Here is a 27,039-nt window from a genome sequence, read left to right on the forward strand (position 1 = left end):
GCTTATGCTGTAAAAGCACAGCAAACGACCATTATTCCCTTCAAACTTTGCTTTTGTGACCTGGATAATGAAATTTAGAAATTAACCTATTTTCTGTGTAAAAACGGGCAAATTTGCACATTTTCATTTACATAAGGCCTGAATAAAACAACATATGAATGAAGATTTACATGTATTTATACTAAAGTTATACAAAAATGTTTAGAAGTGAGTAGTTTCTCGAGATTTGCGACTGTAACATAAATCACTTTCACGTATCAGCCCCCAAATATAATCTCCAATCGCGTTTTTGTTATACGCTCCCAGGTCACAAAAGCAATGTTCGAAGAGAAAAATAGGTCTTTTCCATTTACTTTAGGCATAAGCAATTGGGAAATAACACTTTCTGTCCAGGAACAAAAAAAAGTAAAAATTTCATTACATAGTGTTATGTTTAGGATAAACAGCAACTCTGATCCATTTGAATTTAATCATTTTTCCGTTTCAAAGACAAAATATGGTTCCAAATTTCATTTAAATCATAGTTATCTTCTTTGAAGGAAACAGGAGGCAACACCCGCCAACAAACCCCAAAATATCTGATCAAAGCAACGTATTTAATTTAGTTTGGTTAGTTTGTTTCTTTTTTAGTAGTGGAAGAAAAGACAGGTATTCATCATCACCCACCGCCAACTCTCGGGCTACTCTTCTACCAACGAAGAGTGAGACTGACCGTCACGTTATAACGCCCCCACGGCTGCGATAGCGAGCATGTTTGGTGCGACTGGGATTCCAACTCGCGACCCTCAGATTGCGAGTCGAACGCCTTAACCCACCTGGTCATACCGGGCCTATATATTTAAGGAGGCAATAGCATATCGACTTGTTTAAGAATTAACAATAACAACAAAAACTAACGAAAATGTTCAACTTAGAAAAACGTTGTCCAGTTTAATTGTATAACAGCATTCAGAAGTTAACTCTGTCTCTAAATACAGTTTCTGCTGAAAATTTTGGATTTTTTTTTATGGTAAGGGGCATGGACGAAAATTGAACACCGATTTACTAGTCAGTTTCGCGTAACTCTCAATAGTTGCCCAAAATATATCTTGAATCAGTTACATAGTTTCAGGTTTTGTTTTTTACTCTGTTATGAACAAAATATTTCTTACATAAATTTCATTTTTTATCTCCATCGTTTCAAAGTAATCGCTACTTGTTTTGTTAGACCTTGAACTCCATTTTAACCTTTAAGCTCAAGGAAACAGATAGGACATCTCTTCGTGAACGTATATACATTTTAGGGGATCACATAATGGACAGGGAAATGAAACAGCCATTCAGGTGTCCTTTGCATTATAATCGAAAAATTAAACAACACGATTTGTCGCTGGTTCTTCCTATCCTGATGTCTTTATACAAGTCCCGTACATAATTAATGAGGACATTAATCAAGTACATTTCACTTCACGATGCCACACTACAGATTATTGTAGGAATGTCAAAAAAACAAAGAAACCGAAGAATGAGTGTATACAGTGAACTCATGTGAAACAAATCATTTTTAACATTATACCAATTAAAACAGATTTTTGTAAGATATTATCAGTTACAAGCTTTAATTTAGAAATAACAATATTCGAATAACTTTGCAATTTAAGTAAATCTATGGTTAATTTCATCATATGGTAAGCCTAACATGTCTCAGCAATAACCTTGAGTACCTAAACTGACAAAATCTGGGGTTAACCTTGAGTACCTAAACTGACAAAATCTGGGGTTAACCTTGAGTACCTAAACTAACGAAATCTGGGGTTAACCTTGAGAACCTAAACTGACAAAATCTGGGGTTAACCTTGAGTACCTAAACTGACGAAATCTGGGGTTAACCTTGAGAACCTAAACTGACAAAATCTGGGGTTAACTTTGAGTACCTAAACTGACAAAATCTGGGGTTAACCTTGAGAACCTAAACTGACAAAATCTGGGGTTCTATTTCTCCGATGAGCACAAAGTAGGTAGTTTATTAAGCAGTTCTGTGTATGAGTAAACAAACAGAAACATGTGAAAACATCACATTCGTTTCAAGGTATATTTTGTTTTCGTTTCGCGTTATATCGTCATTACGTAACAAACTTGATAGGCACGTGAAAGAAAGATCCTAATTGTAATTGGAGGTACTATAGATGTATAATAGAGCTTATTGTTCTCCTTGGTTAAAGCAAGTCTATTTGTTTCTGTTTAAGTTCAAAGTGCAAAAAATTGGACATCTGCGTGAGGTGTCTGTCCACCACATGGATCATACCCGAAAATTTAACGGAGATGCTAAACAACAACAGAAAACAAAGCACAAACAAACATAATTTTAACGACAAACATAGACGGGGAATGTTCTAAGTTATAAAGTTAACACTTCACTAACAGTTCAGTTTTTATAAACTTGCATTTCATTATCATCGGAAGACTTTCCTGCAACGTTTAGCACGCGCTAACGACAACAACTACGTGCTGCAGCTGTCGGTAACGTACGAGACAAATTTTTCCCTTAAATCTATTATGACACTTTATATTCTGATAAAGAGGTTTAAAGTTTCATTGAGTGTAGTAAAAATTACAGTGGATTTGTAAATGAAAAAGGTCTGATAAAGTTACACAGAAAATTGTTTGTATGAGAATACTTAAGGACAGAAAGGGGGCAGATAAGTGATGCACTAAATAAATGAGTAATTTCCAATGTGTGCATAAAGGGGGGGAGGGGTTTACAGGAATTCATGGTGTGTTGTTCTTTTTAATTTCGCGCAAAGCTACACGAGGGCTATCTGCGTTAGCCGTCCCTAATTTTGCAGTGTAAAACGAGAGGGAAGGCAGATTGATCGTTACATTATAACGCCCTCACGGCTAAAAAGGCGAAGCATGTTTAGCGCGACGGAGTCCATGGTATGAAACAGATGTTTATTCTACTCACAGTTAATATGTTGAAATTCTTTCTACAGTTTTTGTTGGAATAAATGATTTTATAAGTACATGTGGTTGTAATATTCAGCTTTACTTCGGTTATATTTATTGAGACAAACTGTCGAATTTTGTCTTCACCTTAACTTGTTAAGATATTAGTTGAATAAGATATACGAGAAGGGAACGCATGTTTGGATATTGATAATGTGAAAGTTGAAACATGTATATCAGCTGTAGATAAAACATTTACTGTTAATTTCTGGTCAGCATTCTTAACAAACTAATTTATGTACTGGTGTGAGTTCATACGATGAAATGTTTCTCACAGATAAGACAAATGAATCTTCAACGTTTATGATTTTGTGTGTTTTAATGAAATGGATTTGGCTCGATTTAGAAATTGTTTTTTTAAGTCTTGTTTTTCCTCAGACCTTCGTTTGGATCATTTGGATCCATTCTCACCAACTTCATACCTACCTCTCTCTTGGAACTTTTATATATGACCTATGAACCCTACAATTTAAAGCACTTAAGCTTTAAGCGTGATATTGCTATATGAGAATAGGTTAAACGTACTCGTGCTCCTAACAGGGGGAAGAAAATGGCCCCAGAAAACTGCAGAGAGACAAAGTGTACACCTAGTTTCGTCATGGATGAAAGCTGATGTTAATTACCTTCTTCCTGTATTCGTCAGCAACAAACATATTGTTCTTTACCTATTTACTACTGTTTTATACAATAGAAAGATGGCTGTTGAACCACGTACTTCAATAATAAAAGAAAAAAAGACAGGTGCTCTTTCAGGATCCAACCTATAATTTTTCCGTTCTTTATGTCAATAACACAAACCTATCTTGAAAAAAAAAATATTATTAGTTTCACCAGAATTTTACATAGCTAAATAGAAAATGTACTCCAGCTCAAGAACTTATATTTATCATCATAAAGTTAAAATTCAGCGAAACAACATACAACAGATGGCGCTCGGAATCGAACCTTTTTTTTTTTTTATATTTATATTTTTTTATAGCAGCAACTAGGCAGAAAAGGTAAAGAGATTATACCAAAATAAATAAAAGGCAAATGTTCTTATAGCTCGTGCTTGTCACTTCGATGTAACAAATTACGCAGCATTAACAGCTTCACAGAAAATCGTGATATTGTTTAACGTGACACTGTTTAGAAATTAAATTTAATATTAATGCATGTGTATGTGTGTGTGTGTATTTGCATAACGAACAATAAGCAACATGAACATAGGATGGTTAATCTTTTCTTTAAATACACGTTCTTCGTTTACTGCTACTTCCAGTTTGTTCTCTAGTGAACGAAAAACTTTACATGTTTGCGACCTATACGTTGTCTCACTTAAGAAATATAGGTAATGAGGTATATATATATGTATGGCCAATAAGACATGGACCTCGCCAAGCGTGATTTTTTTAATGAAACTTGTTTGACAGAACGGTAAACGCCTGTAAAAGAATTTCTTACAACACAACACAGGAACTATTTGCCTTCCTTAATTATGAACTCAGACTAGAGACGAGGCAGCTAGTTGACTCTACCACCAAGTCTTGGACTAGTTTAGTCTGATCGAACATCACTATCACTCTGATGAAGTATTGACGAATTCGATGTGTAGAACGCTCGTTTTCTTCAAACGGTACGAACAATGGACACTAGAACTCTGAGTCCAGACACTCTGATAATCTGGTCACGTTGGCTCATTTGTAGGATAAAAAACAAACAAACGATGTAACGACCGTTTGAAATCATTTTAATATATTTAAAAAAAAAATGCTTTTCTATTTTAGTAAATCTTTAAACTACCATTGATGAATATTAAGATATATAAATATAATACATTAATAAAGATTTTCTCATTGAAGCTAATTTATAAATAAATTTACACGTACTTGAAAATGCAAGTACTTTTGTCATACAATGCAAAAGTTTTACTTAAACAAAACTTTACATAATACGGTAAATATACGAAAAAATGGTCATGAATTTGGTGTGTTACGTCATATATGAAAGACTATATTCATACATGACGTCACTCATACATAAAATATTATACACTTTGAGATTTCTATATGATCTCCCTTCCATTGCTCAGTGATAAGATTGAATGCACATAACATTACATTTCGGGGTTCAATATTCGCTGTGAGCATAGCACAGCTAGTCCATTGTGTAGATTTCCATTAATAGAAAACAAATTATCTGTTCTAATAGCAAACAAACCTTTCACATCCATCTGTAATGTATTTAACCTCCGAAAATATTATTTATTGGTCATTATTCCAGCTCGAAACATAACCCACCCTCTCTTACTATGTAATACACCGAAGACTTAATTTTTCTTACTTACTACACATCAGTGAGTGAGATACACTGCAGTTGTTTCAAGCCTATAGATTTTCCTTCGTGATTCGATAAAGCCGTAAATAATATCGTAAAGTTTTAAACCTTTCGAAAGTCCCTCTCAATAAAGTGCGGATTAATATGAGTTGACATTTTCATGTTGGTTGTGAAACTGTAAATCAGTAGCATCTAAATATCTTCGAAGAAAAGGTGTGAACAGGTTGGAAAAATGATAAAAGTGTTTACGTTCCGAGACCAACAACGAAGTATAATTTCTAGAAAAATGCAAGTAAACATCGGGCTTAAATAATATATTAACTTATCGGGTACTTACCATTAACGAATATTCCTGGTGTGGCTAAAGACAGAATGACCACAAACCAAAACCAGGAGTGAAACCACAAAGAGAGGTATTTTCGTGAACACGAAGACTGGGTTTTCGTTTTTCCTACATTATCACAATAACAATGTCCAGTTTTAATGGTGCGCCGATAACATGTCGTCAAATCAATCATTTTACCTGTTATTCTGATTGATCAAACCACAGATTCCTCTTGCTTAACTTTAATAATTTCTTTCTGGTTCTTTCTTTTCACAGGATAATTTTTTGTGTTCGTTGACGTCGAACACCTGATGTTGCTAAGTGCTCCTTCTGGTTGAACTAGGTGGTCGTCGGTTAGGAAGTGTTCATCATCCTGGCTTGTATACCTGGTTCAGTGGGGCAACGCATATTTGATAACTGAACTGAACTGAACTTATCTCTATGGTGATATTTATTAGATATTAAAAATGATTTCGTTCGTATACAATCGAATATAACAACAGAAAAAGATGGTCATAAAATAATGTTTAGTCTAGTGATTTATATAATCGTTCTTTTGAAATTAGGACACCAAACACAGTTTCCATAATATTTGTTTCTAAGTCAGTTAGGTACATGCAATCTGCTAGCCAAGAGAAAGTTCATAAGGAAAGGTTTCCTTTTCCTACAGTCACGAATTTCGATCGTTCAAACGCGCGATCCCTATCGCACAGCGTGTAAGCCGAATGTGCTCGTGTGCGCGTGTATTTCACCGAAGGTCTAAAGCTCGTACCATCATTCGCTGTTGAAGTAAAGTCACGTGGGGTATATTGTTAAAAGGCGCCATCTGTCAAACCATGATTACGTGTGGTTGGCAGGTCTTATTAAGGTTCAGTTTGGGAATCTACGAAAGGCCCCATCGAGAAAGCCGTGATGAGTCTTATACCATAAGGCTCTCCAAAAATTAACTCCTGTAGCAAGATTCCAAAATTGGGTTTGTAGCAATCCAATGGATTTTTAAATGCTTAAAATTAGCAACTTCTTTTTTAGTGTTACTACGTAAGAAAATGTTAAGTGTCACGATGTAAAATGTTCTTTCTTTTCAATCAATACATGTTATTCAAAATAGCATATACAAAAGTCTTACGATCGAAAACGATGTACTCTCTTGTCAATATTTGCTCTTCTATAGGTGGTATAGGAAAACTTTATCATGGAAAACAATTTTTTTTCCTTTCAATATTTATTATTATGAAAAATCATATAACAAAAGAAGGACCTCCACTTGCAGGGCAGTTTTTCGATCGCTAAGTGCAGTGTAGAACGCGAGATTTGAACAAAACGAAGTTGAACATATCTTTACACGTATGATCGGTCTTTTAATCGATTCTACTACTCGAGGCTCGGCATAGCCAGGTGTTTAGGTGCTCGACTCGTAATTTGAGGGTCGAGGATTCGAATCCCCATCGCACCAACATGCTCGCCCTTTCAGCCGTGGGGGCGTTATTATGTTATGGCCAACCCCACCATTCGTTGGTAAAAGAGTAGCCCAAGAGTTCGCGATGGATGGTGACGACTAGCTGCCTTCCCTCTAGCTTTAAATACTAAACTAGGGACGGCTAGCGCGGGCAGCCCTCGTGTACTTTTGCGCGAAATTCAAAAACAAACAAACAATTACTGCTCGACTACAATCAGTCAGGTATGTAGTAAATACTGCTTACTGTATGTGTAATAACTATAGTTTCACGAAGTGTACTTGAATGGGCCGCATGATATAACCTAGACGGCTAATTCTTGTATTTCATCAAAGTTTGCCATTAAGTATGTATTAATATATCATGATGACTCGAGATATAGCTCTGGCATATCATATGCATACTGCTATATATATTATGTACACTGGTAATGATACTTGTGTTTCATTAATTAATGTATTTAACGGCATACCTCGTTGTCCTCAAAAACAATGTATGCTAAGCTTAATTTATGGTATAGCTTGTTCGTTTCTTGTTAAGCACAAAGCTACATAATGGGCTTTTTATCGAAAACCTGTTTTAAGTATTGTTAGCACGCAAGCCTTCCACTAAGACCTTTATAGTGTCATCCTGTTAAAATAAATAAAGTTGTTTCAATGTTGAGCATAGCTGCTCAAGGGCTTTCTGCACCAACTATCCTTTATTTACCATTGATAGGCTACTCTTTTAAAAACGAAGAGGGATTGACCAGGACATTATAACGCCCCCACGGTTTAAAAGGCCGGCATGCTCAGTGTGACGCGATCCTAAACTTGCCAGTCGAGAGCCCTAACACCACCAGACCAATCATGCCAAGAAATAGTTATAACACTAGAAAAGTCAACATTTACATATAAATGCAATGTCTCATTCACTCACCTATTTTTCGTGGCTAACGAGTAAAGTGAACAACTTTTTCTCAATAATTGCATAGAGAGAAACGATACCTTTACCTTATTATCCACTTCTTCTAGAATGGTAAAAGAAAGGGTAAATCTACCATTCTGAAACAATGACATAAGAATATTGTTTTAGTGATTATTTAGTCTCTGGTATTATTGGTTAGAAAGAATTCAAAGAAGTGAAAGAAGACAGGTGAAACGAATGATTGAGGAACTTGATATTTGTATCTTACAACCTCAATGTCATCTTATGTAACACACAAAGAGACCCCCTAAGGACTAAGCATGGCTATCTCCAATTTAGAACTTTTGAGCAAAAGGTGTGTGTTTTCTTATAGCAAAGCCACATGGGGCTATCTGCTGAGCCCACCGAGGGGAATCGAACCCCTGATTGTGCGTTGTAAAAATCCGAAGACATACCGCTGTACTAGCGGGGGGCTTGATCAAAAGGAATACAACAAAACAACAACAAAATGAATTGTTTGTTTGTTTTTGAATTTCGCGCAAAGCTACACGAGGGCTATCTGCGCTAACCGTCCGTAATTTAGCAGTGTAAAACTACAGGGGGGTAAGCCAGTTAGTCATGCCACCCAACGCCAACTCTTGGGCTACTCTTTTACAAACGAATAGTAGGATTAAATGCAACACCATAACGTCCCCACAGCTGAAAGGGCGAGCATATTTTGTGTGACGGGATCCGCACTGTGAGTAGACATCTGTAATGCAAAGACGTTCACAGGAATAATGTGCGTAACAGATAACTATTAAAACCAAGTTTGTATTTTAATTAATTAAATAGTATATTTAATGCAGATCAACGAGATCTGGACTAGTGGTTAATTAATTTAGTAGATCTGTCTCTCTCGACAGATTTAACTCGGTAAAAAACTAAACATTTAGGGAATCATCTTTTCCAGCTGCCAACAAGAGATTAAATAAAAGGTCAGCGAACGCTAAACTTTCCAACGTAAATATCGGACAACCCAATCCGCAAAGGTACCTATGTAAACTAACACCGCACAGACCAATGAAAATACAGAGACAAACTGAGCTAGTGGCTGGTTTCTCTCTCTTTTGAATAGATATTTGGGTATTGATGTTTATCCACCCAGGAGGGTCAGGTTTCGTCAACCTCTTCCTCCTTCCTTCAAATTTTGGTTTTATAACTGTCAAGTGTATTTATATATGGTGTCAAGTGTATTTATATAAGGTACACGAGGGCTGGAGTAACACGCACTTACTCAGGCCCCTTTCAGGGCAATATCCATGCACAATCTACACATACACTCGGTACAAATAAAACATTTAATGATCGGTATGACATGATGTTTATTTGTTTTGAATTTCACGCAAAGCTACACGAGGACTATCTGCGCTAGCCGTCTCTAACTTAGCAGTGTAAGACTGGAAGGAAGGCAGCTAGTCATCACCACCCACCGCCAACTCTTGGGCTACTCTTTGCCAACGAATAGTGGGATTGACCGTAGCATTGTAACGCCCCCACAGTTGAGTGGGCGAGCATGTTTGGTGTGACGGAGACATGATGCCAAGATATATTTAAGTACATTAATTTTTACCCCATAATTATACATAGGTGTAGCAAGTGATATAAAAGCGATTTTTGAGCCTCATCAGGTCGTTATAGTCCATGTTGCTACGTCTTGTCATACTGTTTATGACGACCGTACATTTTGACAACAGCCCCGAGGTATAGTTACCATCGAGAGAAACTAATTCGTGAAGTTGTCACGTCGAAAACATTCCAGTCCTTCCTGATTCTTCCTGCACTCCCTCTAGTGAAGGATGCGGAATGCTAATCGCACAGAGCTCCACATCTCGAAATAAAGTTTTGTACCTATAACTTGTGTATCTTTACGATTTGTTTGTTTAGAATTAAGCACAAAGCTACACAATGCGCTATTTGTGATCAGTCTCTTCCGAGTATCGAAACCCGGTTTTTAGAGGTGTGGATCCGAAGACATACCGTTGTGCCACTGGAGGGTGTATCTTTCCAGACTGAGATCCCTTTTTATTATGTTACGTTTTGTTTCCTGAAACACCTGGAGACTTTTGCCACTGATGTTTGTTTGTTTCTTTACGTATTCCAACCTATCACACTTCGCTTACCACGACTGAGATATGACTAGATGCAGGTTTCTTTCTGAATGGTCATTTTACCCTAAACTGATCCATACACCTTCGTTTTCTAATACCATTAAGTACAGGAGATACTCTCGTATTTATATTAGGTATTTTTTCACGTAAGATACCGATTTGTATATTGAAAACCGTTTTACTGTAACGTACTCTATCGTTGTAGTGGTATTAACTGATAATGAAAATATTACAACCACAAGACCGAAAACGTTATAGAAAATATTCCCCACGAAACTCAGTGAATCGTAAATAGTCTAATTTTTTTCACACAAATGTTTTTGTTTGTTTTTGAATTTCGCGCAAAGCTACTCGAGGGCTATTTGCGCTAGCCGTCCCTAATCTAGCAGTGTAAGACTAGAGAGAAGGCAGCTAGTCATCACCACCCACCGCCAACTCTTGGGCTACTCTTTTACCAATGAATAGTGGAATTAACCGTCACATTATAACGCCCTCACCGCTGAAAGGGCGAGCATGTTTGGTGTGACGGGGATTCGAACCCGCGACCCTCAGATTACGAGTCGAATGCCTTAACCCACCTTTTTCACACAGAAGGGAATAGTGTAGTAAAATGCTTTTGAACTAGCAGTTTCAATGGTTAGGATAATTTATTTTAAATATTCGTAACTAACTATAAAGTAAAACATTATTACTGTCTCCAATAGAGAACAATATTATATAGAAAATAACGACGTACGTTTTACTTTTGTTTCGAAAATGCTTTCAGCCACATAATTAACTAAGGTATTTTCATATTATTCGAACACAGTAATTTCGTAAAAATAACCTCTTCTATGAGAGACTCACATTATACGCTATGAAGTGGGAACCATTTTCTGTTATTTGATAGTTTAGTCGTATTTCACTGAATCCTGTGGTAATTCAAGAGGTGAGAATTAATTTGATATTGTGGTGATCTGTCAGTTGATTAGCAGTTTATTATCCTGAAAGCATCTCTAGCTTATTAGCTTTTTTTAACAGTCATGAAGAAATCAAGAGTAAAAATGTTTAACTCATATATGTTGAGAAGAAAGGAAAACCACTAGAGAGAGTACGAACCTCATACACAAATCTTAGGTTACGTATATTCACTAAAACAAAAGTTAATGAGATATAAAGTTGCATCAGTAGTAATAAAACATATATATATATATATATGTATATGAACATATATCTTTTTACTATTTGAAATGAATTATGAATGTTTTAGAGTCCAGGATGGCCTAATAGTTAAAATCCTATCTCGGGGGAACTGCAGCTGAATATGCTCTGCCTTTTATCCACATAACATAAATTATGTTTTTCACTTTTCGACTGTTTGGCAATGATTACTGCTAAATGGTAGCCCTCTTTCTGATTAGTTTATCTTTTACTTAAGTTGTTTAAGTAATTGATGAATAATATTCTTAAGAGTTAAACTACTTACACAAAGTAGGAAAATGAGTTTATGTTAAACCTTAGCAGATTATTTACGTAGTATACAAATCTAAATTCTTCTAATAACATAGTTGTATTTTTGTTAGTCCTGGAATGGTTTGAAGGTTAGGGCCGCTCGACGAGGGAATTCAAAACCCGTCACTGAGTATGCTCTTCCTTTCAACCGCAAGACGTCATAAAATGATGGTTACTCTCGCTATTAAATTAAGTTCTTTTCACCAAGAACTGGAAGTGGATGGTGGTGACTAGCTTCCTACCCTCTACCAATTCTAAACTGAAACGGCTATCGTAGATAGCTCTCGAGTAGTGTGTGTTAATCTTATAGCAAAGTCACATCAGGCTATCTGCTGAGCCCATCGATGGGAAGCGAACTCCTGATTTTAGCGTTGTAACTCAGTAGACTTATCATTGTACTAGCGGGGGGCTCTCTCGAGTAGATTTGCGCAAAGTTGAAAAACACATCATACGAATATATATATTTGGTAGGCCTCCTAAATCTAATGACGGTAAATAGAAGTATTTAACTTATTTTTAAAGCTCTTTAACTGAAACACCAATTCAAGACACATTTAGACACAATCTTAGGATTGATTATTAAGTGATTAGAATCTGTGTCATACAGTTGGACACTATGAAAGGCTTAATAAATGGCTGGCAAATCAATACTGTAAATTCAATATCTGAATGTAAGTTCTAAAATAATGGTACTAGGAAGCCATTTTGTTGTTCGCTAAATGCGTGTGGGAAGTGGAATCGTAGCGATATGGCTTATGGTGTACATTATCAAATAATGTAAGAATAAAAGTACGTTGCATATTTAAAAGCATTATTGAATATATAACATACAACATTTTCATCATGCGCACTACGCTGTAATCCCATATTTCTTGAGACTGAGCTAAGGAAGTATTCCTAACTGAAGCTTAGGTATGAGATTTGATGGCAAAGAATGATGTTTGACGAGGCTTAGCTACACTATTAGTTCCACTCCAGAACCCGCCGTAACACGGGATAAATAAATAGAACGAAAGAAATACATTAGACGTTCTATTATTAAGTACTGCGATATTTTAAATAGATCCAAAATCGAGTTATGTCAGATATTAAAAGTTACTCTAAGATATGTCTAGGTATTATTTAGATTGTCCTTTTCTCTCATTGAAATATACTTATTTTTCTTAAACGCTGAGGTATGAACTTCTTAGAATTAGATGAAGGTAGATTGAATGGAATAATTTAATACACACAACTTACAGCACGTGATTAAAACATCTGTTTATGTTTCTCCAGTAAGGCTATTCCCAACTCCCACACTTGTCAGACATGAAACATATTTTTCTTTAGAATTATGCAGTTTCTTACGTGTAATAAAATTTGGTTACTTACGCCAATATTTGAAACCATATCGATACTTTTGAATTATGTTAAGGCTTAATTTATTTACTCAAAGTTTGAAAGATTCAATTTATGAAATTGAGGGAAAGTCAACTTATTTTAATTTTCAAAAAATCATTGCACACTCCTTCATTTGCTTTTCGATAATTTAGGTTTCGTACATATTTTTAAAACCCCTTTATAAAATCCATTTTTAACGCAATAGTTTTTCTTCTATGGAACTGCAGACAATTATGTTGTTTGTGTTCCCTTTTTAAAAGTCCGATAATATTGTTACCAGTTTTCATGCCTTGGCATTCGCAATCTTATTACAAAAGTACTTACGTTTATTTTAAGTATTTTGCACTTAAGTTTTATTCCATTGTATAACCTCACACTTACGATAAAGAATCACATCGATAAATCCACATACACATATGCTATCTGTTTTTGAAGTTTGCTCTCCCTAAACATAGTTATTTTACAACACTAATTAGATGTATTTTTTGGCACATACTGTACAATATAGCCTACCCTTATTTACAAACCATTGCACACCATATTAAATAAATCCTATAGATTCTAAATGACATGTGTCTGTGTAGCGATACACTAATCTTATTTCAGTTAATTTCCCTCAGTTACAAATATCCAGTTAATGAAAAAAATATTTGTGGAATTGAAATGACAAAGTGTCACTAAAAAATATTACCTCTTATCAAAGGAGCTCATCTATAATGTATTATATATACATGTAACATCCATATATATATTTATTCTCTTGTCTTTAATCATTTACACTTCAAAGTATGAAGCGCCACCTATGAGCAAAAGTTGGTGGTTGTTTTCAGCAACTATTCCCGCTTCATTCTTTTTGTCGTTGTTACTTATTTTTGCAGAGTTTATCCAACACAACATATAAAAGGTTCTACTGCAAACAAATGTTATCATTTCAATTGATTCAAGCTATTGTATCGTCATTACTACATTTATAATTATTGCTATCTCTCTCAGATACAGGGAAATTTAAACAGTAGCATACGTATAATTCTCTGTCATATCTATTGTATGAAAAGCGACTGAAATATATGGAAATTGCCTTTCAGTTACCATCTTCTCACTGTTCTGTATCTAGTGATATATCCGAAAACAGAACAATAGTAAACATGTCAACAAGCAAAACTAAACCATTGAGAACTCGTTTATTAGAATTGTTTTGAATTTCGCGCAAAGCTACACGAGGGCTGTCTGCGCTAGCCGTTTGCAATTTTACCGTGTAAGGCTAGAGGGGAAAGGGAGCCAGTCATTACCGCTCACCGCCAACTCCTGAGCTACTCTTTTACCAACGAATAGTGGGATTGACCGTCACATTATAACGACCCCACGGCTGAAATGGCGAGTATGTTTGTTGTGACGAGGATTCGAACCCGCGACTCTCAGATTACGAGTCGAGTGCCTTAATCACCTGGCCATGCTGAGACTCGTTTACTAGGAAAATTAGTTTTATCTTTGGTTAAAACAAATAAATCGATTAGTAACTATACTGTAGAATGAATGATTCTTTAAATTGTAATTGATCTTTGGCATTAAGTGGCTCGATTGTGTTTATTTATTAAACTGTGTAATAACTTGTGCCAAAGCAGGAACACGAGATTTTTCCCTAAAAAGTGTTAGTTCAAACAAAACGAAAACAGAATATTGCACAGAAAATATTACTGCACATTACCAGAGTTTGCGTAAATTCTCTCAGAGCTTGAGGGCTATCTGCGATACCCGTCCGTAATTTAAAACCGATTGATTAGAGGGAAAGCAGCTAGTCAACTCCACCTACCGCTGATTCTTGGGTTATTATTTACCAACAAAACGTGGGATTGATCGTTACATTATAACGTCCCCACGGCAGAGGGTGTGCGTGTTTTTTGACAGGATTTGAGCTAGAAACCAGCAGGTTGCGAGTCGAGTGGACTAAGCACCAGAACATGCAAGACCTTTAAGAGTTAGAGGCATGAAACGTAATATAAAAATACTTATTAAATTTTGTTAGAAGTAAACTATTATTAAATTTGTTAAAGACTTTGTTATTTGATTGCTAATTGGAGAGCGTAGGGACAGTTCACGCCGACAATTTTTGATATTTATTTCATGAGATCTTAAAATCTCAACGTGTTATTTAACATCTCAAACAATATTGGTAAACGCCATAGAACTAATAGCTGTGTGAAAAGAGTGAACTTGAATGATGTATCATTAATTGTTTTTGAAGTGTGGAGTCTTATATTTTACCAACCTCTTCCATACTCTTTTATTGGCCCGGTATGGCCAAGCGTGTTAAGGCGTGCGACTCGTAATCTGAGGGTCGCGGGTTAGCATCCCCGTCGCGCCAAACATGCTCGCCCTTTCAGCCGTGGGGGCATTATAATGTGACGGTCAATCCCACTGTTCGTTGGTAAAAGAGTAGCCCGAGAGTTGGCGGTGGGTGGTGATGACTAGTTGCCTTCCCTCTAGTCTTACACTGCTAAATTAGGGACGGCTAGCACAGATAGCCCTCGAGTAGCTTTGTGCGAAATTCCAAAAAAACAAACAAACAACTCTTTTTCGGCGTATTTCGCTTTTCATAAACTTAAAAGTTCAAAGGTAGACTAGAATAGTAAAGTTCCCTATAGGATAATATCACTAATATCTCATTTAACATACCGTTGCCAGATTCTTACGTTGTTCTTAAAAACAAATGGAAACTCGAATCATCGTTTATTAATAATGACGTTTGTTATTTTTCCTCCGCTGGGAAAAGGTCAGTCCAATAGTCTATTTACGTGTCTTGGATCAGAGATTAGCAGTGAATAATAACAAGACAACTGGTATAGGAGATTTGCTGCATCTCAATTGCTCTGATTATTTCGACAGTTGAACGTATTTTTTTCTTTTACAAGTTACCGTGCTGAAACAGCCAAAACTATATTTTGGGATTTTTAACGCAATGACTCTTTTAAACATAAGATAATTGTATAGCAATAACATAAAAGCATATTAATATTTTTAAAGCAAGTAAAACGTGGCCCAGTTGTTATTCGTTTTCTCCAATTTGTAATTCGATTCTATTTATAATAGATTCCATTTGTCAATTCTATAACGGTGCTCTCAGTTTGATGGGTTTTTCTTTGTCCAAAGTTAAAAGGATTAGTTTATACTGAGCGAAAGTAAAGTAATAGGCTTATAAATACGCACGACGGATTTTCTGTGGACTTACAAGGCTAAAAACCAGGTTTCGATACCCGTGGTGGGCAAAACACAAATATCCCGTTGTGTAGCTTTGTGCTAAATTCAAAACAACAACAACAACAAATACATTTTAATAAGTTTTGGCTATAAAAGTATTTTTAGGTTTATTTAGTTTGGTTTGTTTTGAATTTCGCACAAAGCTACAAAAAGGCTATCTGCGCTAGCCGTCTCTAATTTAGCGAGTTAAGACTAGAGGGAAGGCAGCTAGTCATCACCACCCACCGCCAACTCTTGGGCTATTCTTTTACCAACGAATAGTGGTATTGATCAAACATTATAACGCTCCCCATGGCTGAAAAGGCAAGCATGTTTGGCGTGACAGGGTTTCAAACCCGCAATCTTCGGATTACAAGCCGAGTAGCTTAACCACCTGTCCATGCTGGGCTTCAACGATAAGAATGAGAACGACTAATAATTTTAAAAATAAGGTAAAGTACCTCAGTGGATAGAATTTAAAAACTCCGGTCAGGAATTACTAGTCAAATAAGATACCATACCCTCAGTGGAAAGAATTTAAAAACTCCATTCAGGAATTACTAGTCAAATAAGGTACCATACCCTCAGTGGATAGAATTTAAAAACTCCAGTCAGGAATTACTATTTCGAATTACTAGTTCGAGGATTCGAACTCGTGATCCTCGGATTACGAGTCGAACGCCTTAACCCACTTCACCATGCCCGGCTTATTGTTATGCAAACGAGGCATTTGAAACTCTGAGATGTCATTTGAAATGCAAATTATTGATTATCCATCTTGCACTGGTAAGTTAACTTTGCCATATATGGTGCATAGCCTGACGCAGTAATGCTTTAGTTGTCACTTTCAAGTGATGCCATATATGGTGCATAGCCTAACGCAGTAATGCTTTAGTTGTCACTTTCAAGTGAATCACGAAGTTTAAAGCGCTTCAAACTGTTCCTGGACCACGGTTAGAGATTACAGAAGATTTTCAATGTTTTACTCATGTTAGGAAGTATCGAACGAGCGGAAGCCAGCTAACTAATCGTGTCATGTTGTTGCGAATTGAATATAAGTACCGTTAAGAGAGTGTTGACTATCACCAAACAAACGTCATATTTGCTAGAACACCTGAACATCACAGACCACACAGTCTTCTACTCAAATGAGGGTTCGTATCTTATCGATTCCTGCTCACTGCAATCGCAGGTGACTCTGTGCTAGAATACAGGTAGTTAGAAACGGACTGAAAGACCCACTTGGATGCTTGCCAGTCCCGAGAAACCTTCTAGTGAGCCAGTGATATACGGGCAATACATTTCTACACGTGGGTTGCAAGTCACGCTGCAATCAGATAACAGGCATGAACGTATTAGGGGTGAATCTAGAATCAGACCTAACGTCAGTTTCAATCAAATGTTTTGATGAAAGAAATACTGAAGGCTCACTCCATTTGCGGAATGAATTATATCAAGGGACAGCTACTTGTAAAACATTTTATATATATAAAAAAACAACAGTTAAATAAAAGTTAAGGTGTCAGCTCCGGAAGCCAGCGAAATATTAGAAAAACCAACAAATGTGAAAATTCATATAAAAACACGTTAAGTGTATTTTGTTTTGCAGAATTCCTCTTAATTTGTCTGTATTGCGTCTCAAAATTACACGTGCGTAAAACGTCGTGTTCTATATGTGTCTTTCGCGAGTAACTGGCCAATTAGACTCTTGTTCAATACTAGGAATTGGTAGAAGTGTGGAATATTCAGGAATAAGTATCGGGAGATCAGCCTTTATTATCCTGAGGAATGGTTCAATTAATGTAGTGTAAATAATTTAGATAATACGGTTCAAAACTTTTGTGAATGTGTGTTTAGTGTTGCAAGTATAATAAGCCCTGACTTACACCTCAGGAATGACCCACCCCACACGACAGGTTATATAATTTCGAATATACATACGAGATACTCTTGGGAAGTGCGTCACATCCCATCAAGTTGTTCTAGGTTCTAAAAGTGCCTTGTGAACATTTGTTTCAGAGAAATGTGCTTGTAACATTCCACAGAGCTTTATGAACACTGATTTTAAATACGGAATATCCACAGCAGATTGTCATTCATGTTTGTGATGACTATATTTTATACTGAAACTAAATGCCGTAACTTGTACAGATATAAATAAAGCCACTTTTACCACATATTCATTTAATCTGAAGCTGAATATCCAATAACTTGTACCTCAGGCCACATGACTGATCATCAGAGGTATAATTTGTACTTAAGGTCACATGACTGATCATCAGAGGTGTGATTTGTACTTCAAGTCACATAACTGATCATCATAAGTGTGATTTGTACTTTAGGTCACATGACTGATCATCAGAGGTATAATTTGTACTTTAGGTCACATAACTGATCATCATAAGTGTGATTTGTACTTTAGGTCACATGACTGATCATCAGAGGTATAATTTGTACTTAAGGTCACATGATTGATCATCAGAGGTGTGATTTGTACTTCAAGTCACATGACTGATCATCAGAGATATAATTTGTACTTCAGGTCACATGACTGATCATCAGAGGTATAATTTGTACTTCAGGTCACATGACTGATCATCAGAGGTCTGATTTGCATAAAACTGAACTGAGAAGGATGATTGACAAGGTTTTATAATAAATATTTTGCCTCTTCATGTATAAAATGCTTTAAATTTCACTTATTCTTTAATTATTTAGTGCCGTAAAAATCGAATCTGTAATATATTTACTTTTCTGTAAAATTCCTATGTTTAAGAACACGTTGAATAAACACAAAATAGTCGAAGTTTATTTTTTTAAAAGTTGTATTTAATCAAAACTTCAGTTTTACAAGAATTATTACATCGAAAATTAAATAGAGACTTCAAAGTCTTTTTGAAAATAACTTTTATTGCTGTTTGTTTCAGAGAAATGCCATATAGAGTTATCTATTGTGTCCACCGCAGGGAATTGAACCCCGTTAAAAGTGCAAGTCAGTGAGCTTACCGCTGTCCCACTGGAAAACTGAAAAATAACAATTACACCAAAGTCATATCCCGAAAACTGAACGAAGGATACTGTTTAACACCCCGTCTGGAGACGTGTGGTGGGTTGATTCCCAAATAAAGCTTTCCGATAATCTCTTTACTTTTAATAAAAATCCGAATAAATATTGAGCTCTCTGCTATGTTTGAAATCTGTATTACCCCCAGAATAGTTGTATTCGCGATAGTTCTCAAGTTATGAATGAGTAAAACCCAAACCTCATTCGAACTCATTCACAAAACACGGCAACAGCTGCAAATGGAAAACATTTCTTGCAATAGACATGGCCAAGGAAGCTTGCTTGCGGCTGTGAAGTGAATTTGCACGGCACGTGACTGAAAATGAACAGTTCTTCTTTCTTTTTTTTTCAGATGAACACAGTTCGGCCAACACTCTCAACTCAATATCTTCTTGGTAAAACACTACCCAGACATAAATTCTTTCGGCATTAACATGTGGTCTTTCGAGATTTACAGATGGAGCCCTTTAACGGGTTTACGCTTTTCCTTCTCTCTTTTAGCTTGAGTACTGGAAACCGTGACAACGCTCTGTAACCCATCCAATCTATCGAATCCGGTTTCATTAGAGTTGCAGAGTGGGTGTTAAAAATAAAATAACAAGAAACTGCTTGTTTCATAATTCTTTTGTGCAAGTGTTTATAGGAGACAAGGCCATTTGTTATAAATTCGGAACTGTTTGAAGGAAATTGCAAAAGAAAACTAATTCCTGCAAGAAGTATCGTCAGATCTTTACATAAGTTTGATCAGAACGTGTTACAAACGTGAAACGTCCGATTTCGTAAAAACAAACAACATAACACAATTGCAACGAAATTCAAAAATACACATGAAGTATGATCAAAGTTTCTGAATTTGAATAATATAGTTTGTTGTTGTTGTTGTTTTGTTTATTCTCACTCAAATTGCTGGATCTTCAATTTGATGTGTTACATATATGATCGTGGAAAATAAATGCAGAAAACAAACAAAGAATTGTTGTGAGGATGGAAGCAAGGAAGGACTGGACTAGATGTTACGAATTCAAGGAAACTTTCACATTTACACTGTTAAAACATTTCACAAATCTTTCACAAGCTTCGAAACATTTCTTTGATATGTGTATCTCTCTGTATCTATATAATATGTATATAGCAGAGAAGAAAATGAAAAACGTAATTAACAACCAACGTCTCTGAGAAGAAAAGATGCATTATGGAGTTTCGGTGTGATTTTTAAATAAGTACTATTCTGCTAAGTTTGGTATTCCAGAGGTTAAATCAACTTTCATACGCATTTTTCGCATAAAGGTAATTCTGGAATATTCATGTGTATTTCCGTTTATTTGTATCTATTTATTTATAAAAAAATCTTCTGTACTAAACCTCTTTTTTAAAACCTTGTCTCACTCTCTTCAGTTTCTAATACCTCTGTATTGATGGCTCATATGATTCCTCAGTGTTCACTGTTCGCATCATATGATTCCTCAATGTTCACTGTTCGCATCATATGATTCCTCAATGTTCACTGTTCGCATCATGCGATTCCTGAGTGTTCACTGTTCGCATCATGTGATTCCTCAATGTTCACTGTTCGCATCATATAATTCCTCAATGTTCACTGTTCGCATCATATGATTCTTCAATGTTCACTGTTCGCATCATGCGATTCCTGAGTGTTCACTGTTCGGATCATATGATTCTCTCATCACTGTTCGCATCATATGATTCCTCAATGTTCACTGTTCGCATCATATGGTTTCTCAATGTTCACTGTTCGGATCATATGATTCCTCAATGTTCACTGTTTGCATCATATGGTTCCTCAATGTTCACTGTTCGCATCATGTGATTCCTCAATGTTCACTGTTCGCATCATATGATTCCTCAATGTTCACTGTTCGCATCATATGATTCCTCAGTGTTCACTGTTCGCATCATGTGATTCCTTTGTGTTAATTGCTCTCAGCATTCGATTCTTTTGGGTTCATAGCTCACATCATACGATCCCTCTGTGTTCATTGCTCTCATGCGTTATTTAGGATAATGCATACTAATATCCTCTTGATTTCAAACAGTATAACATCAAAACTAAGCATCAGTTGGAAACGGTTAGGAAAATAATTCATTGAACAACATACGTTGCAACAAATAAGGTACGTTTATTTTTTGTATTAATATAAATGTTAAGGTAAAAATTGTAGAACGTACTACAGAACGTACTGTAGAACGCAGTTATTTGATGAAATAAAACCGTTAAATTGCTTCTCATGCTCTTCATTTGAAGAACCTCGAACTTCAAGTTTAATACGTGGTTTGAACTTTAAGTTCAAATATTTCATTGGAATTACTTGCCCATCAGTCTAGATACTACGAGATTATTCTTGACAGTGCAAAATATCTTCACCAGAAAACAAAACTTAACAGTCACTGTTTTAATCATGTTAATTTCAACATACAGAAAAAAATATATATGAATTTTAAAGTTAACTGAAACTACTGAATTATAAATGCTGCCATAATTCAGTTATTGTTTGAAACTACTGATTTATGAATGACGCCATGATTTTAGTTGTTATTTGAAACTACTGATTTATGAATGACGCCATAATTTCAGTTGTTGTTTGAAACTACTGATTTATGAATGACGCCATAATTCAGTTATTGTTTGAAACTACTGATTTATGAATGACGCCATAATTCAGTTATTGTTTGAAACTACTGATTTATGAATGACGCCATAATTCAGTTATTGTTTGAAACTACTGATTTATTAATACTGCATAATTTCAACATATGCAAAGGAAGAAATTAATATTTTCGGTACTGCTTATAAATTATTTAAAAGTAATTCTTTTATTATTTAATTATCGCATGTATATGAATAATTTTATCATTTTCCTTTTTAAAAAATGATAATTTTGTCATTCTGATTTTTTAGACGGGTAACATAATAATAATTTGTTATATAATTCAGATAAAGTTTCAGGTTATCACGCAAATTAGACGGTTTTAGCGTTATTTACTATTATCGTTTGTCTTCAGATTTATAATTATCGCCTTGTCTTTTTCAGTTCAGTTTTTGATGAGCACTTGGTTCTCGAACCTTACCCAGCTGGTAACTGAGTACGTAACGGACAATCATAATAATTAGTATGCGTTACAAATAACGTTTAATTGTGAAAATTAAAAGACGCGTTTCCTTCTTCTCTTCTCTGAGTGTATATCTATATAGCTATTGAGTTAGCTATATAGAAAATTAACCGTATTGAAAGACTAGTCACTCAGTAAGAGTATTATTACTTAAACAAATTATTAGTTGTGTATATTACCAAATGCCCGAAACTTGTAACAAATTCAGTGAAAACTAGGCTTAGTGGAGAACAAATTCAGTGAAAACTAGGCTTAGTGGAGACAGTGAAAGCTAGTCAGTTACATTCCTATTCATAATAAGCTTTTGTGTTTATAAAAATCAAATTTTAACTGGTATAAAATACATTACTTGTATTTCTATGGTTGGTAGTGACAGACCAACATTTTAACTTTTGAGATTTGGAGACAGACTATATCTATTTTGTTTCTAGTTTACGATAGAACGTAATGCACTCAGTGAATAATAACAGTCAAACAGCATTCATTTAAAAGAAACACGAACGCTTCAAATCAATGTTTTCTGGCTTTCATTAATATTTAATCTACGCAACTTATTTCTTCAGTTCTTTATGTTTAATGTTTTAAATGTAAACGGAAATCGAACAGTTACTTTTGAAATCCGGTGTATATATATATATATATATATATATACATTAACATAAAGAAATAATATATTGAGTTTGTTATTTAGGTTTTGAAATCGACAAAACTGTTTACTCAAAGATTGATGAATGTGAAAAAATAGACTAATATTTAGTCTGTGGGTTTTGAATCCCACTTACTTCACTATATTAATTCATTTACCGTATTTCCCGGCGTCGAAGACGTTATTTTTTCTCCAAAATAAGTCTCAAAAATTTACCCTGCGTCTTCCAGGTCAAAGACTATGTCGCTCACAGGCTTAAACCGCTAAACCTAAGCCTAGAACAAGCGTTTCAATACTAGACAGCATTACAAGCCCATGTATACGACCCACAATGAAATGTATAAGTTACTTAGTATTAAATAACAAGTAAATAAACAAGAACAGGAGGTCACTGTACATATGGTGCTATAATACCAGCACTCTTTTTAACTCCTACACCTAGAATAAAGTTATTACCATTAATAATACAGATATTCTAGTGGTAATATAAGATACACACTTTCAATGGTAGATATGATAAGCATACAGATCACGAAAAACTAGAAGTGGGCAAGAGGATTTATATACCATAAGTCACTAAACAATCCACAAAACATCTTGGTATGATTGGTGGGAGTACTGTGACCTTATTCGTATGTTTATCTTTTTTTTTCAAATTTTAGCTAATCAAATTCGGGGTGCGTCTTCGACGCCGGGAAATACGGTGAGTAATTAATTTAGATTAGCATATGATGAAGTAAAACGAACTTAAAAACCCCACAGATGTTATACACACTTCACCATTATAAGAGGCCTAATGAAATTTCTCTGGTTTCCTGACCCGAGCTATGGTGATGAGCCTTGAATAGGCGAAATTATAGTCCACAGCAAAGGGTAAGGTGGTTAGGCCTAGACTCTCATATTGCACCACTGGTGCAAAAGAAATACACTTTAACATTGTTATATATATATATATATATGTACAGGATTATCTCTTAATGTTTGAAACTAGATTTTTCTTTTAGAAAACGATTGCTAGAATCATGTAATCGCAAAAACAATTTCGAACACACGAAATCTTTAATATTAACGCTTATCTATCTTTCTTACTTAAGGCATGTACTTTCATTTCAGTCCATCCTGATATAGTTTTGTAGTTTATATCTGAAGATACTCTTTGTGATCAACCAGAATTGAGAATGATAAATAAGTGGGAACAGTTTCTTCCTCTCAAGCACGAAACGTCGTCACTTCATGGATACGCCTCGTGGAGTTATCGAAAAAGGCACGAGGAAGTATCCTTATCAATGCATTTCTATAATGTAGCATATACTGCATTATTGTAAGAACGTTTCTATATATGCGATATTTCGTTCCGAGTGTAAAAGGCATGTTTTTAACGTATGTATATGGTCAAGTAGTTCGTCTTGTTTTTATTTTGTGTCTCAAAGATTATTAGTTATAATAATGCTATTAGCAATCTTTACGTACGCAAAAATTTAAAACAAATGGATAACAAACAAGGCTTCATTTCCCTACTATTGGCCCCCAGTGGCTCAGCGGTATGTCTGCGGACTTACAACGCTAAAAACCGGGTTTCGATACCCGTGGTGGGCAGAGCACAGATAGCCCATTGTGTAGCTTTGTGCTTAATTAAAAAACAACAACAAACAAACCCTACTATTGTTGTTACGTAAGATACGCTGCTTCTCGAATGAAAGTAGTTTCTATTATATTGTATACGTCTGTACAGTTTAAACTTTGAGAGTTTGTTCTCGTATCGGTAAGAATGCTTCACGCTAAAAACCAGACGTCAATTCCCCTAGAAACATCAAGTTAAATGATTAATGTTTTGAAATAATTTAAATAGTTCAATATTGTCGAAGTCCACCTTGGAATGTGTTTCAAATGCATTCGGTTTTGCTTGGATTCTATGTTAAAGAATAGTTGTTTAAAACATAGATAATGTACACTTAAACTACAGTCACCATACAACTCTTTACTATTGAACTATTGTGTTTTTACACTTAAACTACAATCACCATACAACTCTTTACTATTGAACTATTGTGTTTTTACACTTAAACTACAGTCACCATACAACTCTTTACTATTGAACTATTGTGTTTTTACACTTAAACTACAGTCACCATGCAACTCTTTACTATTGAACTATTGTGTTTTTACACTTAAACTACAGTCACCATACAACTCTTTACTATTGAACTATTGTGTTTTTACACTTAAACTACAGTCACCATACAACTCTTTACTATTGAACTATTGTGTTTTTACACTTGAACTACAGTCACCATACAACTCTTTACTATTAAACTATTGTGTTTTTACACTTAAACTACAGTCACCATACAACTCTTTACTATTGAACTATTGTGTTTTTACACTTGAACTACAGTCACCATGCAACTCTTTACTATTGAACTATTGTGTTTTTACACGTAAACTGCAGTCACCATGCAACTCTTTACTATTGAACTATTGTGTTTTTACACTTAAACTACAGTCACCATACAACTCTTTACTATTGAACTATTGTGTTTTTACACTTAAACTGTAGTCACCATGCAACTCTTTACTATTGAACTATTGTGTTTTTACACTTAAACTGCAGTCACCATGCAACTCTTTACTATTGAACTATTGTGTTTTTACACATGTTCCTCAACTAATTAAGGAGACTTGGAGGTAAAAAGAGCGAATAAGTTACTGAAAAAGAATCGTAATATTACGTGAAACTTATTGCAGACTCAAATTATTCTTTTATATTTTCACAAATGTAAAGTTAGGTCATTTGTGACTTTATTAAAGTTGATCGATTTAATTTATATGCACGGTTCGACAGTTTATAGAATGTTTCATTTTTTATTTGGCACATGATTTGGCTATTGTTGTCCGCTTCAAGTAATAATTTTTTGAATTCTGGTTTAAATGTTTCATGCCAGTTTTCAACACGTTCATCCGTTAGCCATAAAACAAACAAAGAAACAAAAATCAACCAACAGCGTATTCATACAGGTGTGTTACGTTCTCTTAAGAAAACGTGTGAATCTTAAAAAAAAAGGGTTTTCGTTTGATAATGATCGTGACATCATAAATAACTAACTGTTTCCTGACAGTAATTCTAATTTTCAGTGGGTTTTGAGACAGGAACTGCTGTGTATTGTGTATTTCTAAATGTTAAAAAAAGCATACATGAATGATTAACGCCACTACCTTCAGACTGAATCATTAAACTTTTATATTTTAACGTCATGAAGGGGTTGCGATAAACAGATTGGTTGTCTGAAAATATGAAGTAGAAGAGAGATAACAAGTAGTTTTAGAAGAAAAAACAAAGAAGAAAGAACTGATTGTTCATTTACCTAATAGTTTGAATAATATAAAAACATCGTTTTAAAGTTAGCTGTCAATCAGTGGCTGCGCCAAATTAGATTTCACAGAAACAGGTATAAAAGGATATTTTTTAATCAATGTATTATATCTGTATGTAATTGACTTTGACTATATGCATGTTGAATCAGGGTATCAACAGTAGATATATATATATGTTTAAATACGAATGTATATTTGCAAGTAATTAATATCAAATGCACACGACAGTAACAAATAATTTAAATTTATAGCAGTTCAGTCATGACAAGGGAAAATGTTTCTTTAATAAAGTAATATCTATCTTGCTTCATAATATCGTTTTTTTGTGATTAGGTATTCAACCTACGTTACTACATAATGAACATTTTGTATATGTAATGATAATCGTACCATCATCACGAAGAACAAAGCCAGTCGGTGCTGAGTGCTTAGATCTGAAGTGTTGCTAAGATCCCGAAGGTGGTGTTTTCAGGGTGTCTTAAATAACTGTTGTTACTGAGATGCATCTCCTAAGAGCATTCTCCAAAAATGTTCAACATGGCTAAAGTCAGGCAGGCGTGCATGACAATTCATTCAGTGAAACCTAT

At 35.1% G+C, this 27,039-nt stretch overlaps 1 protein-coding gene across 3 annotated transcripts in view; it reads right to left on the reverse strand.

Annotated features, from left to right (window-relative positions):
- Nucleotides 1-27,039, reverse strand: part of LOC143229670 (uncharacterized) — a 208,038-nt gene that overhangs the window by 165,465 nt on the left and 15,534 nt on the right. For 2 of the 3 annotated variants that reach the window (XM_076462322.1, XM_076462333.1), the window contains exon 1: nucleotides 5,639-6,371. The exons of the other annotated variant lie outside the window; for it this stretch is intronic. In XM_076462322.1, the coding sequence (XP_076318437.1) occupies nucleotides 5,639-5,819 (181 nt within the window). In that variant the 5' untranslated portion in view covers nucleotides 5,820-6,371. Of the gene's footprint in view, nucleotides 1-5,638; nucleotides 6,372-27,039 lie in introns of those variants that run through there. 3 annotated transcript variants of the gene reach the window in all.

This window comes from Tachypleus tridentatus, chromosome 1, assembly GCF_004210375.1.
Source record: "Tachypleus tridentatus isolate NWPU-2018 chromosome 1, ASM421037v1, whole genome shotgun sequence".
Classification (NCBI taxonomy): domain Eukaryota; kingdom Metazoa; phylum Arthropoda; class Merostomata; order Xiphosura; family Limulidae; genus Tachypleus; species Tachypleus tridentatus.